A 17,500-nucleotide genomic window follows, 5' to 3' on the forward strand; every position below is an offset into this window, starting at 1 on the left:
AGGGAGAAGTTCCCCATACCAGCTGCCACTGTTTGAAACAGCGCAGCCGAGTGGACCACGTCATTCATACACACAGCTCTGTATGAATAAACTACAAGCCCCAACCATCCTTAGCGGTTCTCGGCTTGTATTTCCCAATGAACGTTCATTGAGTATTCCTGTCAGGGAGTAATGGCTTACTTGTGCGGGTTGCACAGGTAACCTGATACACTGACAATGTGCAGGAGACCTGCATGGCATCAGCGATCTGATTGCTGGCACAATGCTTTCCGGGCTCCTACTACAAAAAAAAAAAAAATATTGAAAAATTTACCTGCAAAAAAATTTGCATTATTATTATTATTATTTTTTTTTTTTTTTAAAGTGAACTTATTCTTTAACATCTGACTGGGAAAAATGTAAGGCATGTTATTCCGTGCCAGCAATTAAGACGGCCTGAAACCCTGACCCAGAAGATTTTAGTGAATGGAATGCGGCTGGCAGACATCATGCAGCTAAAGCAGAGTATTCACAGACCTGTGCAGCATAAACCTATGGAATATCAGTTTGGTTGAATGGCCTGCTAAGGTTGGTCATACTTGCATTGTGTTACGTGACCTCAGCAGAAAGGGTCTGGGTTAGACATGTTTAGACAGAGGCAACCAACAGCCATTGGCTCTGCCTAAACGTTGGCATTCGCTTGGTAAATGCAAATATTCACTTTCAGCATTTGGTCATATCTTTTCATACGTTTATCTAGACATCTCATTTGATAAAAACTGAGCATTTTTGTAGTATACCCTGTTTCCCCGAAAATAAGACCTAGCGTGATTGTCAGTGATGGCTGCAATATAAGCCCTACCCCCCAAATAAGCCCTAGTTAAAGTCCTTGTAGGTCTATTTTCAGGGTAGGGCTTATTTTCGGGGACACAGGGTAGGGCTTATTTTCGGGGAAACAGGGTAGGGCTTATTTGGGGGGTAGGGCTTATATTGCAACCGTCATTGACAATCACGCTAGGTCTTATTTTCGGGGAAACAGGGTATAACCGGAATATGTAGTTAGTATTTGTTTAAAAACAAAAACAATGTTGTTTATTGACAGGTCTTCATTAATTGAAGCAAAGATGAAAAGAATGTACGGAAGCAGCAAAGGTCTCCCAATACTCACCCTCTTGAAGTCGTTCATATTTGTTGCCTGTACTGGGGTCCCGATAAAAGTAAAGTATGTGATTCTGGTTGTCTCCTCATCACCCTGATTGGACTGGACAAATAGCTGAAAGAAAAATGATTAGCAGCCGGTTAGGAAGACACTGGGGATAGATATGATAAATCTGGTGTGAACACGCTTTTGTGGGATCAGGTGGCCGAGCATAAAAGACATAATTTAATTAGTTCCAATAGAGATTAGCCTAACAAATTTCACAGATTCCACAAATTGAAACTGTCCTAGCAATGTCATTCCAGAGCAGCCACCTGTGAGCCTATAACCAGAATGGGTTATTTAAAGACTGCGGGACATTAAGGAGCAGCACAAGGAGAAATGGAACTTTGTAATCATTTATCCCACAGCCTGGCAAATGAAGCAAGCTAATGAACCCAGCGCATCCACACTAATTGCTGATGGACCAGGCTTTTCAGATAAAAAACATTCTACTGTATGGGAAACTATTATTAACTGCTTTGTGACCAAAACAAAAGGAATCATGATCAAGCCGCTATCTGCTTAATTTAAAATACATCACCAGAAAGAAAAAAAAAAAAAACAAAAAAAAAACTGGCTTTAACACTTTAGTTTTTGCGTCTTTTGCTCACGTTTTATTATTTATTTATTTTTAAACGTGTGCAAAAGACGCAAAAACGAAAGCGTTAAAGCCAATAATTTTATTTTTTTTTCATTTTAGGCCTGAAGAATGCACAAAACCCTCAAGACATTTTCTGAAAGCAGACCTTGGAGAATAAAATAGTGGTAGTTCCAATTTTTTATGTTACATATTACCACAAAAGTCTATGAAATGCAGAATTTCAGTAAAAAAAAAAAAAAAAAAAAAAAGAAGAGGAAGACTCTAAATTTAAAATTTAGGACACACAAACACAATAACTTAGCAATTTTGTAAGATTAAAAAAATAAATAAAAATAAAAAATAAAAATAAAAAGGAGGTTGCATCAAGTAAAGATACCCAAACATGTCAAACCTTAAAATTTGCATGCGCCCGTGAAATGGAGACAAAATTCAGTACCTTTAATTTTCAATAGGTGACTCTTTAAAAGCCCTCTACAGGTCATCAGTTTAGTGTTACAGAGGAGGTCTGGTGCTAGAATTATTGCTCTCATTTTTTTTGGACTGATTTTATGTGTTTGTGTGTAACCTACATTTTTTTCCATCACATAGGGGGCAATAAATCCTTATGATTTTTTTGGTGGCAGGTTTACTAATGAGACACCAAGGGTCTAAAAGCCACCAGATATTTCAGCTGTGCGCCAATGAATGTAATACAGTGCAGATCGCGCTGCATTAGATTTTTTCCTAGCCATAGTAAGTGAAAGGAGGACCTGGAAGTGACATTTTACATGTTGCTTCTGGGTCAGCAAGGAGAGCAGATGCATGTCTGCTCAAGCCCTCTTCCCCTCTACCTACATTGCCGGTCCGCAAATGGGCAAGTGGAGCCCATGGTACATAGCAGGAGCAAGTGCATGGAGTGAGGCGCATTGGCAGCAATTCCGCGGTTGTGGAGGTGCTGGATTGCTTCCCTCTGACAGCCAGTAGTCGGCTTGTCAGATATAGACACACTTTGTGCTAGAGCTGCACGATTCTGGCCAAAATGAGATTCAAGATTCTTGCGACGTAAAATCTTTCACATTATAAATAAAAAAATTGGGCTAACTTTACTGGTTAGTTTTTTTTTTTTTTTAATTCAGTAAAGTCATTTGTTTCCAAAAAAAATTGCATTTGAAAGACCGCTGTGCAAATACAGTGTGACATAAAATATTGCAACAACCACCATTTTATTCTCTAGGGTCTCTACTAAAAAAATATAATGTTTGGGGGTTCTAAGTAATATTCTAGCAAAAAAAAAAAAAAAAAATGATTTTAACTTGAAACCAACAAATATGTCAGAAAAAGGTTAGGTGTTTAAAGTAGAGTTCCACCCAAAAATGGAACTTCCACTTTTTGGATTCCTCCCCCCTCTTCGGTGTCACATTTGGCACCTTTTCAGGGGGAAGGAGGGAGCAGATACCTGTCTAATACAGGTATTTGCTCCCACTTCCTGGCATAGATCACCACGGAGCTTGCGGTGACCTACGCCACTTCCGGCGCCTAGGCTCTCCTCCACCGCTGTGTTCTGTGAGACACAGAACACAGCAGGGACCAGAGAGGACACACAGCGTGACTCGCGCATGCGCAGTAGGGAACCAAGAAGCGACGCCTCACGGCTTCACTTCCTTATTCCCTTACCGAGGATAGCGGCGGCAGCAGCCGAGAGCCGAAGGACGTATCGGCTTCGGCTGCCGACATCGCGGGCTCCCTGGACAGGTGAGTGTCCATATATTAAAAGTCAGCAGCTGCAGTATTTGTAGCTGCTGGCTTTTAATATTTTTTTTTTCAGCGAACCTCCGCTTTAAGTGGTTAAACTTTCCACACTTACACCCAAGTCTTTTCCTTTGACAAATTGTTACAATGTTTATACTTAAGTTCCACTGCTAAAGAATGTTGTGATTCTTGGCAGACTGCCCAGTTTTTCTCTTCCTTTCTTTTGATGGCTGTGGCTTCAGAAGAGCAGAGAGAATTCTTTCCATAGAAAGAATCGTGAAACACTTTTCAAGATCGCAACGGAAAAAAAAAAAAAAATAATTGCGATGATTCTTGATGAGCGAAAGGAATAAACCTTTGTGCCCAGAGGTGGCTGAAGCCTAGATGCCAAATATAAAATAAACTAAACTAAACTACATACTATTGACAAATGTGGTTTTAAGCAGGCACACTGCCATCCACAGGCGGCAGTTGCCTTTGCAACCTGAAACCACTGTTTTCTGATTGAAGCCTTCAGCTTGCATGTCATCAATAGGTCACCCCTTACATAACCACTTGCCGACCGCCCACAGTGTATATACACATCATTACTTTGACGTTTAAAGCGGAGGTCCGCCGAAATTTATTTAAATAAGGGAATCAGGAGGTGAAGCCTTGCTCCTTCACTTCCTGGTTCCCTACTGCGCATGTGTGAGTCGCACTGCGCAATCCGAATGGTTCCTGCTGTCTCTGGGACCTCTGTGTCTCCCAGCAGACAGCGGGGGTGGGGGGACAGGAATAGGCGTAGACACCTCCCCCCCCACGGGAGTCTATGCCCGGAAGTGGGTGCAAATACCTGTATTATACAGGTATCTGCGCCCCCCTCCCCCCCTGAAAGGTAGGTGCCAAATGTGACACCGGAGGGGTGGGGGAGCGTTCCGAAAATAGAAAGTTCCAGTTTTGTGTGGAACTACTGTGACAGACCTAGCCAGGACAGAGGCTGTTGGAGAGGACTGAATGCAAGCCTCTTGCCTTTTGATTATGGGCCCTGGATTTTCAATGGAACAATACTCTTTGTGAGGTGAATTAGAAATTCAGTCTGAACTGTACTAATTGGACTCAGTAGTGTATATATTGTATGTTGTTTGATTCTGTTGGGGACTCCTTGCTGTGGTTATTTGGGATTTGTGTCCCTGAAGAAGGAGGGGGGCTTCCTCCAGCAGCCCCCTGCTGATAAGACTGATTCATACTGTTGGGACACATCCTGTGAGGAGATGCTGGTGTCATCAACTCCAACTACCTGTGTTTATGTTAATTGAATGAGCTGATCACATTGTCCTCTATACAATGTAGGAGATGGGACGACTCCTATTGGAGCTGCTGCTATTGTGAGAAAATGTCCTGTGATAATTAACTCAGTCTGGGCAAAAGGTCATGTCTCAGTCACCTAGGCTGTATAAAGGATTAGTTAATTAGCTCATGTTAATTAGGTTACAATTGTATTGTTAGAGTAATATGAGCAGGAGGGGGGAATCTCATCTTCTCCTGTATATAAGACTGTATTCTGGTTCTGAATAAAGTGAGTCCATGTTAGCAACAAGCAAGTGTCGCCTTTTTTTGTGCTCAGAGAGGTTGGAATATCTGATATCTGTATACAGACTGGGAGGAAGTGGTATATGACGGAAGCACTCAAGCAAAAGTGAGGGACGTTCCGTGACAACTACGCTTTGATACCGAGGTTATGGAAGCAGCTTAGCTGCCATAACCCCGGTATCATTTTCTTTTCTGTGGGCGATTCAGCATCTGCTAAAAAGTGATCCCGGCGGCAGATTCGCTGCCATAGTAAACGGGTGCTGACCCCCTGACAGATCTCTGTTCTGAAAGGGGATGACACACAGATTCTGTGTCTTTCCGCTATGCAGGAAGACAGATCTGTGTGCTGTCCCAGGCAGCCCATCCCCCATACAGTTAGAACACACACACACACACACATTGAGGGAACACAGTTAACTCCTTGATTGCTTCCCTGCCAATGCCATTAGTACAACAACAGCGCATAGTTTTAGCACTGATCACTGTAATAATGTCATTGGTTCCCAAAAATAGTGTCAAAAAATGTCAGTTAGGTGTCCAATCTGTCCGCCGCAATGTTGCAGTCCCGCTAAAAGTCACAGATCACTGCCAGTACTAGTAAAAGACAAAAAAAAAAAAATGCCATAACTATCACCTATTTTGTAGATGCTAATACTTTTGCGCAAATCAATAAGCTTATTTGTTTGTTTTTTTTTTTACCAAAAATATGTAGCATAATACAAATGGGCCTAAACTGATGAAGAAAATAGATTTTTTACATTTTTTAATTGGGTGTTTTATAGCAGAAAAAAAAAAAAAAAAATTCTTTTTTTTTTTTTTTTTTTTGCGCTATAAACAAAAAAGAGAGCTCTATTTGTGGGAAAAAAAGGACATCAATTTTGTTTGGGTACAATGTCCTTCCGGGGCTGAAGTGGGCAAGTTGGGCAACTTGGTGCGGAGTCATTTTCAGCCCTCTAGAGATACTTAAGAACTCAAATATCCAGGAGAATCACATGTGAATTGTCACTTAATAACCGGAAATTTTCAATGACTCATTGACACAGTTGTACAGCAAAGCATATACAGTAATAACTAGATACAATCTGTAGAATGATCAGCCCCTTTCCACCTGCAATCCCTACAGTCATTTGAAAAAGGTAAGTATGCCCCATGGAAATTGTTGACGACTTCAATATATCTGACGAGACAAACATTAGATCTTCATTCAAACAGGGCCTACAGATAAAGGTGATGTACTTCAACAAATGAGACATAAAATTTGATGTGGTGTATTCATTATCATACTCTCTGTTAACGAAAATGCAGATTACCACCTTTCTATATCCATGGAATTAGAATCTGGTGTTTCAGATTAGGCACCATAAATTAGCACCTCCTTAGAGAGTATGCAGTTTGAGATGGTCCTATTTAAACCTTAAATATCCAGGGTCTGGTGTTCTTTTGCTATTGAGGGTAAGTATAGCAGTCACTATACACAATCGCATCACCATAGGGGTCGCACACACGGGCCGAATATCGGGCAGCATTAGCCAGTAAAAAAAAAAAAAAAAAAAAAAAAAAAAAAAAAAATTAATTTGACATTCGGCCCGTGTGTACGGCAGCCGGTCCCAAAGAAGCGGGCTTTTCTACTGGCTTCTGTTGAATGGGCACGACTGAAAAAAGGTCTGCCGATTGGCATCCGATCAGCACACTCACCCAGTGAGAGTGATGTTGCACCCTCTCCCCTGTCAGAACACAATAGCTACCAGAAGAGAGACATGGCTTTAAAATTTGATTAGTGTATGTGTATTATATATATGATCTATCTATATTTTATAATTACCTTTTTTTTGCACATTTTGGCCTATTATATAACACCCCCCCCCCAAGACATATATTTTCTAAAAGTAGAGACCCAATTTTTTTTCACCTGACACTTGTGCAAAGGTTTATGCAGTGCAACTTTTTTTTGGAAAAATACATTAACTACTTCAGCCCCGGAAGGATTTACCCACTTCCTGACCAGGCCATTTTTTTGAGATACGGCACTGTCGCTTTAATTGACAAGTGCGCGGTCGTGCGACATTGTACCCAAACAAAATGTATGTCCTATTTTTCCCACAAATAGAGCTTTCTTTTGATCACCTCTGCGGATTTTATTTTTTTGCGCTATAAACAAAAAAGAGCGACAATTTTGAAGAAAAAACAAAAAATAAAAATAAAAAAATAAAAACCCACACACAATAATTTTTTGCTATAATAAATATACCAAAATACAGCTACGACGACTCGCCCAGGGGAGCCATTCTGCCGCACTATAACTGCGGCGGCTGGTTGGGAACCGGTTACTTACCGTTACACTATTTACATTCTGAAACTTGACATAGCGTAGCTGTATAATGCTCTCCTCTTTTATGTCATCTGCTGTCAATTCCACAGCTTGAGTAGGTTCACTTCTCATTGCTTCGTCAAAATCCATGGATCGTGGGAGGTTTATGAAAATTTTTACATACTTTGGACCCTGACCTGTGGAGAGAAAAAAAAAAAAAAAAAAAGTTACGATTTGCTGGAAAAAAAAATAAAAAACCAAAAAAAACCAAAGAAAGAAAGAAAGAATCTACAAGTTCTACATTGCCTGGCCAGAAATCTCTCTATGCTCTGTAATCCCATTTATTTGGATTGCATTTCCAAGCAAGAACTCACTTTTAAAAGTCTATAGGGATAAATGGAAATAAAAAGAGGGCATGAGATGGGAAGTCTATATGAATTAATAGGACTGAACAGGGCATGGACTTGCAATTCTATAGGAACAAGGGGGCTTGCAGAAAGCATGGTCTTGAAAGTCTACAGGAATGAAAAAGGACTGCAGAAGGCATGGGCTCCAAAGTCTATAGACATGAAAGAAATGGAACAGGGCATGGACTTGCACATCCACAGAAAGAAACAGGTTTGCAGAGGGCATACATCGTCCCAGCCAAGAATAAATTGCAATAATCCTGCGCTGCTTCTAAGCCAACTATCTTATATCTTAGCAAATTAGGTAACGCCTCTATTCCTTTACTAAATGGGACTACACAAGAGGTGACAGATAAACCACAAGAAGAACGCCTTTGAGAGAAGAATTAGTGATGAAACAAATAACCAGCAATGGGGGATTCATTTCCGATTTTCACTCACAGTATAAGGAAGAAAAAGCGATTTTTAGGAAGCATTGACATGTCCGACACATGGATAGAGTGCTGGGAGAGATGCTTCTTGATAATCCAATGTTTATTTACAGAAAAGCCCAAAACTTTGGTGATAAAAGATTTTAGACCCCTCCGATTAGACCCCAAATGTTTTGGGATAAAGCAGGCTTTTTTGTCTGCAGTAAATGTAAGGCATGCAGACAGGTCAACGATACACTAATGCCGCATACACACGAGCGGACTTTACGGCAGACTTGGTCCGGCAGACCAGAGTCCGCCGAATAATCCGACCGTGTGTAGGCTCCGCCGGACTTTTTCCCAAAAGCCGCCGGACCTAGATTTGAAACATGTTTTAAATCTTTCCGTCGGACTCAGTTTCTGGCGTAAAGCCCGCTCGTCTGTGTGCTGGTCCGACGGACCATATACGACGCAAGGGCAGGGTATTGCATTTCGCGCTCGCTGCAATAGGAAAAACAAATTTTCCTATTGCGGCGAACGCGGGGCATACCAGGCCCTTAGGTCTGGTATGGATTATAAAGGGAACCTCCACGCCGAAAAAACAGCGTGTTGTACCCCCTAAAATCCATACCAGACCCCGATCCGAGCACGCAACCTTGGCCGGTCAGGAAAGGGGGTGGGGACGAGCGCCCCCCCCCCGAACCGTACCAGGCCGCATGCCCTCAACATGGGGGGGGTGGGTGCTTTGGAGGCGCCCAAAGCACCTTGTCCCCATGTTGATGAGGACAAGGGCCTCTTCCCGACAACCCTGTCCGTTGGTTGTCGGGGGTCTGCGGGCGGGGGGCTTATCGGAATCCGGGAGCCCCCTATAATAAGAGGCCCCCAGATCCCGGCCCCCCACCCTATGTGAACGAGTATGGGGTACATGGTACCCCTACCCATGCACCTAGGGAAAAAAAGTGTCAATAATAAAACACTACACAGGTTTTTTAAATAATTTTATTAAACAGCTCCGTTTTAGGGGGCGTGGTCACCGGGTGATGTTGAACACGCCCCTAAAACGTCATAGTCCCAGCATGTCCAGGGACTGTGACATCATAAGGGGGCGGGGTCTCCGCCTATATAAGTCAAAACGGAGCCCTCAAGAGAGCAGTCCAGCCGGAGAGAGCGTCGTGTCAACATCTGGAGAAGAGAAGAGGACAAGAGGCCCAGAAGTCCGGACCTCCGTTGGCAAAAGAGCTGCATGAAGACAGCTGAGGAGCTGGCAGAAGAACTGGAACACCGGGAGAAGAGGCCGGAGAGAGCGGAGAAGAACCAACCGGACGCCGGGAGAAGAGGAATCCCCAAAGCCGGAAGACCCCTGAAGCCGGAGGAAGACCCCCCCCCCCCCCCCGGAGCGGTTTAATAAATTTATTTTAAAAACCTGTGTAGTGTTTTATTATTGACACTTTTTCCCTAGGTGAATGGGTAGGGGTACCATGTACCCCATACTCTTTCACATAGGGTGGAGGGCCGGGATCTGGGGGCCCTCTTATTATAGGGGGCTCCCGGATTCCGATAAGCCCCCCGCCCGCAGACCCCGACAACCAACGGCCAGGGTTGTCGGGAAGAGGCCCTTGTCCTCATCAACATGGGGACAAGGTGCTTTGGGGTGGGGGGGCCCCGCAGGGCCCCCCTCCCCCAAAGCACCCACCCCCCCATGTTGAGTGCATGCGGCCTGGTACGGTTCAGGAGGGGGCGCTCGCTCATCCCCACTCCCTTTCCTGACCGGCCTGCGTACTCGGATCGGGGTCTGGTATGGATTTTAGGGGGGACCCCACGCCGTTTTTTCTGTCGGAAAGTGTGGCGGACAGTCCGATCGTGGAAAGAAAGAAAGAAAGAAAGAAAGAAAGAAAGAAAGAAAGAAAGAAAGAAAGAAAGAAAGAAAGAAAGAAAGAAAGAAAGAAAGAAAGAAAGAAAGAAAGAAAGAAAGAAAGAAAGAAAGAAAGAAAGAAAGAAAGAAAGAAAGAAAGAAAGAAAGAAAGAGTACATAATATTAAGATTGGATTTAGACAACATAGTCTCCCTCTATTTTAGACGGGGGTCACAGAAAAGACCTACCCAGGCTAAAATGACGGGAAATAGACAGGACGTACCATTCTTGGGGGGGTCCGATAGACACTTCAAAAAGGGAAACAAAATGAATATGTATGCCAGATACTTTAACCCCTAAAAGAATGAATGTCATGTTTGACATCAATTGCTTTATTAGTGATTATTAGGGGGTTACTTTGAAATTTTAAATAAATGATTTTTTGATAGTTATCAGGTTCTCTGGAGCTTTAGTACATACATTTTTACAATGAATTTATAAGGCTTGCGATTTAAATGTATATAAATGTTTTTGTATTAGATATATAGAATATGAAATTTATATTTGTACCATGATATAAGGGATATATGGGGTGTGCTGTAACCCGTGTGACGTGGAAAGGGTAATGTACCAATTCTCGTGGTTTGTAGTTATTGTATCAGTTCAAAAAGAAAAAGTATTATGCCCGATTAAGCTGTAGTACTGTTAATGAGCTGTAGATGGCTCTGGACTCCAACCTGTAGTGGTGTTGTTTTGAATCTGGAGTGCATTGTACTACAAAGAGTTAAGCGCTAGTGATGGTGTCTTAAATACCGGTAAGCCGAGCTGTGATGCCACACCCTCAGACAAAGTCATAATGACAAAACGCATGAGCGCGGGACCATGCGGTGACCGGAAGGGACGTCAGCATGCCACCGGATGTGACTTACACCGTCGCAACAGCGAGGCACAATTGCGGCGAGATGCCAGTCAGTCTTTAAAGTGGCAATCAGATCGTATTAAGTGTGGATTAAAGAAAAGCGTTTATTTTATGCATTTCTTGTAAGTGTGACTTTAAAACGGGAAAGCACGCACACACGCACACACACATGGCTTTTTTCAGCAGGAATGCGGGGAGTCAGTTCCGACACCTCCAGCATTGAATTAATTGATGCTGGAGGATCTATTGTTGCTGGGGGAGGGGGTCCTTTGTTGCTGGGAGGGACTATTGAGGGAGGGGTCTCCTGTTGGCTGCTGGAGGGTCTATTGATGCGGCCTGCAAGGAGATCTATTTTTGCTTGCAGGTCTAAATATGCTGGGGTGAATCCATTGTTGCTTGGGGGGCACTTTGTTGTGACAGGTCTTTTGTTGCTGGGGGGGGGGGGGACTATTGTTGAAAAGGGGGGTGTATTGTTGCTGGCTGCAGGGGATAGATTTTTACAGCTTATCATTAACAAATTCCATACAAATGAATTAGTACCACAAAATGACACTTGGTTCTGTACTCTCTAAAATGGGTGCTACTGGAAGGCGGATAGGGCGAGGAATCAAGGGGCGGTGCTCAGATGTGGGTAAGGGACAAGGAGTGACTTGAAAAGGGGAGTTCCTGCACCTTTTCTGGTGTGGTTCAAGTACTGGGTCATAATTTGTGATAGATATAGTTATATATAGGAATGATATAGCTATCCCCATAGTGCTTTCCAGAAAAAATAGGTCCAACAAAGAAGGTGAGCACACACCAGCCAAGATACCTGAGAAGCAAGCAGGTGATGGACCTGGGATAGGTGAATTTAAAACTGGAAGTGCTGCAGATTGTAGGTGTTCTCATATTTAAGTAGAAAAAAAAAAATACAAAAACAGTCATAAGCTAATCTGCCACTGTTAAAATAAAATTAAACTACTTCATAGCTAAAATTTACACCTAGCTCTGACAAAGGAACAAGAGGTCTGAGGGCAACCATCCAGAGACCATGATGATAGTACAGAGAGGTTCCCAAAACTGAAGGTGGCCTTCCAAAAGCACACAGAATGGGGAATTAAAAGAGACCTTTGACTTTGTTTATGTAATTAAAATGTTTGAACTATTCAAAGCTAAAGTTGTCTTTCATGGAGGATGAAAGGGCAGAAAAGACGCTTTAACATCTTCAGGACCAGCCGAAACAAGGGTATGCTTCCTGTGCAGAGGTGACCACACACACAAATGTTGGCTGGAACCAGGTCATACAGTCTCTAATGCTCCTTTATTCCAAAGATTAATTTTTCAAATTTGTAAAAAATTAAGTGGCAAATTCTGCCAAACTTTTGAATTAAGTCTTTGACACACATGAACAGTTTTGTCTGACAAAAGGCATTGCTTTCACCTCTGCTATATTTTGACTATACTTCTCTATAATTGTTATTGCAATGGCAGCTTATATAATCCTTCTATGACAGTTGTACTTTAACAAGCAAATTCAAAAAAACACTTTCCGCTGGAATATTTCAAGAACCCTTTAAAAGTGACATAAAAAAGGAATATGTCCCTAAAAAAAAAAAAAATATTAGTACTGGCACAGTACAATACAAAAAAAAAAAAAAAAAAAAAGCCTTTTTCTTCAAAATCAAAGCATGGAAGTAGAAAAATGGTGGGAAACTGGAGTCAAGCATACTCACCATTATCGGGTCCCTGAAGCTTCATAGAATATAATTTAACCGGCTGGTTGAAAGCTACAGTGATCAGGAGCTGTTGGGGAAAATATAAGGTGGTAATTCAGGAAGGCCACTTGTGATAAGAAAGCAATGCCTAAGAGGAATGTGTCTGATTAATCAGGCTACAATATGATTAGCATGCTGATAGTTTCATACTGAGCAAAAATATCATATGGAGTTAATGACTCTTTATAAATCTAAGCCAGCCTTTTTAACACGGAAGAACCTTTGTAAAAACCTTCTGGTCTCAGGGAACCTCTACAATTCACAGTATATGAGAGCGATGATCAGAGGGAAGAATGCACCTTATAATTGTGGTCATTAGGAAGAATCCCCCTCTTAGGGCCCATGTACACAGGGCAGTTAAAAACCTTTTGTGGACGTTGGAAACTGCCTGTGAAAAACGTTGTTTTTTAGAAAGCTAAAAGATCATTGGTGTCAGTGGGAACTCAGAGAGAGGCAGAAGCTGCTCAATGAACCCCTACAAACCTCTAGAGGAACCCTAGGGTACCACATAACCCCGCTTGTGAAAGGCTGATCTAAGACTCATCAGGACACTGACCCTTCCCCTTATGTTTTTAACAACTGATTCACTAATGGAAAAAGGTGTATTCCAGGGATTAAAGCCAAGAAACACAATGAACTTATTCATTAAAACAGGGCTTGACAAACCCCAGACGCCAGGTCACCATTGTGACAAGAAATTTCATCCTGGCTCCTGGGCTGCCGCTTCAATGCTCCACACCAACCACTTGTGCCCGTCACCCCCTACGTATCCCGGGTCAGATCAGAAATAATTTTTTCCCTTGCTGGAGCAAATTGGATCATGCTTTGCTGTTTTTTTTGCCTTACTCTGGATCAATTGTGGGTATAGGATTCTATCCCCGCCCCCCTTATCGGCTAGATGGACTTGTGTCTTTTTTCAACCAGACTATCTAGCTATGTATGTATTAAATATTTGAAAGCAGAAGAAAATAAAATAAAAATAAAAAAAAAGGAGTATTACAATGTGTACCACTACCTATGGATCTTTGGGTGTTTTTTGTGCACTTCCTGCATTTAGGCCTATTCTGGGCCCCACTGCCACTTGGGAGTGCCAAGTCTGATTTTACTACATAGCAGGTGCACATATTGGCCAAACGTTTTTAAAACTGTAGATGCTTACTGCAATGTAGCAACCAGATTGTAGAAATCATCACAAGACTAAAAAAGTTCAGGTTAGGCAGAGACCATTGCATGCAACAAAAAACAAAAAAAAACACAAAAACCATAACACACCTTACTACTGTGCTGCATATAGTAATTATAAATGCCTCATATCACAGTGGCATCCCAGCCTGTAGGGCAGTGGTTCTCAACCCTTCTAGTGTCGGGACCCCTTGATAACATTTCCCAAGTTGTGGGGACCCCTAACAGTAAAATTTTCATGGTGTGGGTTGTCAGCACCCAGGGCAAGACAAGTAATTTTGCGCCCCTAACCCATTTAGCGCTCCCTGAGTCCCTTCCACTCGCACAGTATTAAAACCCCTTACGGTACATTTTAGGATGTACCCCTCTTTCTTTTTTGTTCTTCTTTCTTTTCATTTTATCCCTCTCTATCCTAATTTCTTGTTTTTTCCCCCATCCCTCTCTCTAGCTGTTTTTCTTGTTCTTTATCTCCCTTTTTTTGTTCCTCCCCCTCTTTTCCTCTCCCTTCCGTGTATTCTCTATTTTTATTCCTTCTCTTACTCTTTGGTGGGGGGTGGGGGGAATGGTATGAGTGGCAGTGCTGGTGGGGGGGGGTTCTGATCAGCCAACTTGGGTGCTCTTGATGTCATCTGCTGATCTGAGAACTGTAGCGGGGACTTTTAATGGCAACTACAATCACAGGTAGTGTTACTCACTGTGTCTCTGGCTTCACTATTTCTCTTACTTTGTGGTGTCTTGTAGCAGGGACACCCATGCTGAAATCAGGAGATAGGGTGTCCTCCAGCACTTCCCACTTCACATTTCTCACCAGTCAGTTGACCTCTAGTCTCTGCCCCCCAGCCATGCCGTGAACTGAATGGTCGGCTGCCAAGAGGCTGAGTGGTCGGCCGCGGGCTCCAGGAACAGTTCTCCTGGGCGGCCGAAAAAGGCTGGGAGAGCGGTGCGGGCTTCAGGAACAGCTAAGGATTCGGTGACCCCTGGCAAATCATCATTCGACCCCCGAGGGGGTCCCGACCCCCAGGTTGAGAACCACTGCTGTAAGGAATAACTGCCCCATACAACAGTGATGTCAGTAACCTTTGTTCAATAAATAAATAGCGTTGGCCAACAGCTGGGAATTTGAGGAGCTAGGCATCGCTTTGGTCTAAAACGTTACCTTTTGTGTTTGACAGGTACACTTAAAACTGAACAAGAAAAAAAACATCAATATACTCTTTAAAGTACTGATTACATGGAATGGTTCTCCCTCCCACAGCTACATCATTGCTCAGGGAAAAAAATGATTTTACAACTAACCTGTTCATCGCAGTCCGATTCAAGGTACGTGGGGTCTTTCCTTAAGCAGTTTTCAAACTCATTGTCATCACTTTCATTAAGACATTCACAGCCAGCTTTGCTTACGAATGGCATTAAATCCATCTGTAAGGAACCAATTAAAACTTGAATTGAGTTATTCCCTAAAAAGGCAATCATGATATAGAGATATATCTCTATATCACACACAGTGCCTTGAAAAAGTATTCATACCCCTTGAAATGTTTGACATTTTGTCATGTTAGAGCCAAAAACGTAAATGTATTTTATTGGGATTTTATGTGATAGACCAACACAAAGTGGCACATAATTGTGAAGTGGAAGGAAAATGATTTTTTACAGTTTTTTACAAATATGTGAAAAGTGTGGCGTGCATTTGTATTCAGACCCCTTTACTCTGATACCCCTAACTAAAATCTAGTGGAACCAATTGTCTTCACCTAATAAATAAGCGAGTGAAATAAATAAATCACCTAATAAATGCGAGTGAAACGAGTCGTCACTGCAACAGTTTCCCTTGCGTTACAAATAAATATGAAAAGTGTGGTGTGCATTTGTATTCGGCCCCCCTGAGTCAATACTTTGTAGAACCACCTTTCACTGCAATTACAGATGCAAGTCTTTTTGGGGATCTCTCTACCAGCTTTGCACATCAATCTAGAGCAGGGGTCTCAAACTGGCGGCTCTCCAGCTGTTGTGAAACTACAAGTCCCATCATGCCTCTGCCTTTGGAAGTCATACTTTTAACGGTCAGCCTTGCAATGCCTCATGGGACTTGTAGTTTCGCAAAAGCTAGAGGGCCGCCAGTTTGAGACCCCTGATCTAGAGTGACATTTTTGCCCATTCTTCTTTGCAAAATAGCTCAAGCTCCATCAGATTGGATGGAGAGCCTCTGAACAGCAATTTGCCACAGATTCTCAATTGGATTTAGGTCTGGACTAATCTAAACCAGGAGTCAAACTGGCGGCCCTCCAGCTTTTGCGAAACTACAAGTCCCATGAGGCATTGCAAGGCTGACAGTTACAAGCATGACTCCCACAGGCAAGAGGCATGATGTAGCAAACTTGTAGTTTTGCAACAGCTGGAGGGCCACCAGTTTTAGACCCCTGCTCTAAACCATTCCATTGTAGCTCTGGCTGTATGTTTAGGGTTGTTGTCCTGCTGGAAGGTGAACCTCTGCCTTAGTCTCAAGTCTTTACATGATGCTGCCACCATCAAGTTTCACGGTGGGGATGGGGTGTTCAGGGTGATGTGCAATGTTAGTTTTCCGCCACACATAGCATTTTGCTTTTAGTCCAAAAAGTTAAATTTTGGTCTCATCTGACCAGAGCACCTTCTTCCACATGTTTGCTGTGTCCCCCACATGGCTTCTCGCAAACTGCTAACGTGTATTCTTATGGCTTTCTTCTTGACACTCTTCCATAAAGGCCAGATTTGTGGAGTGCACAACTAATAGTTGTCCTGTGGACAGATTCTCCCACCTGAGCTGTGGATCTCTGCAGCTCCTCCAGAGTTACCATGGGCCTTTTGGCTGCTCCTCCACTTGCTTACTGGGCACTTATACCCCCCTTCCCGCTCAGGCCAATTTTTTCAGCTTTCAGACTTTGAATGAAAATTGTGTAGTCATGCAACACTGGTAATTCTTCTTCGCTGATGGGCTCCAATAGGCGGCACTGATGATCACTAAGGGGACCCATGTCCCTCTAACAGAAAACTGGTTAATGCTCTCCTGGCCTGTCAGTTTAGGTGGACAGTCATGTCTTGGTAGGTTTGCAGTTGTGCCATACTCTTTCCATTTTCAGATGATGGTTTGAACAGTGCTCCGTGAGATGTTTAAAGCCTGGGATTGTTTTTTATAATCTAACCCTGCTTTAAACTTCTCCACAACTTTATCCCTGACCGATCTGGTGTGTTCCTTGGCCTTCATGATACTGTTTGTTCACTAAGATTCTCTAACACACCTCTGAGGGCTTCACAGAACAGCTGTATTTATACTGAGATTAAATTACACACAGGTGGACTCTATTTACTAATTAGGCGACTTCTGAAGGCAATTGGTTCCACTAGATTTTAGTTCGGGGTATCAGAATAAAGGGGGCTGAATACAAATGCACACCACACTATTCACATATTTGTAAAAACTGGGAAAACCATTTATCATTTTCCTTTCACAATTATGTACCACTTTGTGTTGGTCTATCACATAAAATACAGTTACGTTTTTGGTTGCAACATGAAAAAAGGTGGAAAATTTCAAGGGGTATGAATACTTT

General features: G+C 42.6%; 1 protein-coding gene across 1 annotated transcript in view; it reads right to left on the bottom strand.

The window, feature by feature from the left end:
- Positions 1–17,500, bottom strand: part of TXNL1 (thioredoxin like 1) — a 39,952-nt gene that overhangs the window by 6,010 nt on the left and 16,442 nt on the right. The window contains exons 4-7 of the mRNA XM_073620203.1: positions 15,210–15,332; positions 12,690–12,759; positions 7,414–7,586; positions 1,148–1,252 (exon numbers count right to left, since the gene is read on the bottom strand). Coding sequence (XP_073476304.1) covers positions 1,148–1,252; positions 7,414–7,586; positions 12,690–12,759; positions 15,210–15,332 — 471 coding nt within the window. The remainder of the gene's footprint in view (positions 1–1,147; positions 1,253–7,413; positions 7,587–12,689; positions 12,760–15,209; positions 15,333–17,500) is intronic.

Source organism: Aquarana catesbeiana, linkage group LG01, assembly GCF_042186555.1.
Source record: "Aquarana catesbeiana isolate 2022-GZ linkage group LG01, ASM4218655v1, whole genome shotgun sequence".
Classification (NCBI taxonomy): Eukaryota; Metazoa; Chordata; class Amphibia; order Anura; family Ranidae; genus Aquarana; species Aquarana catesbeiana.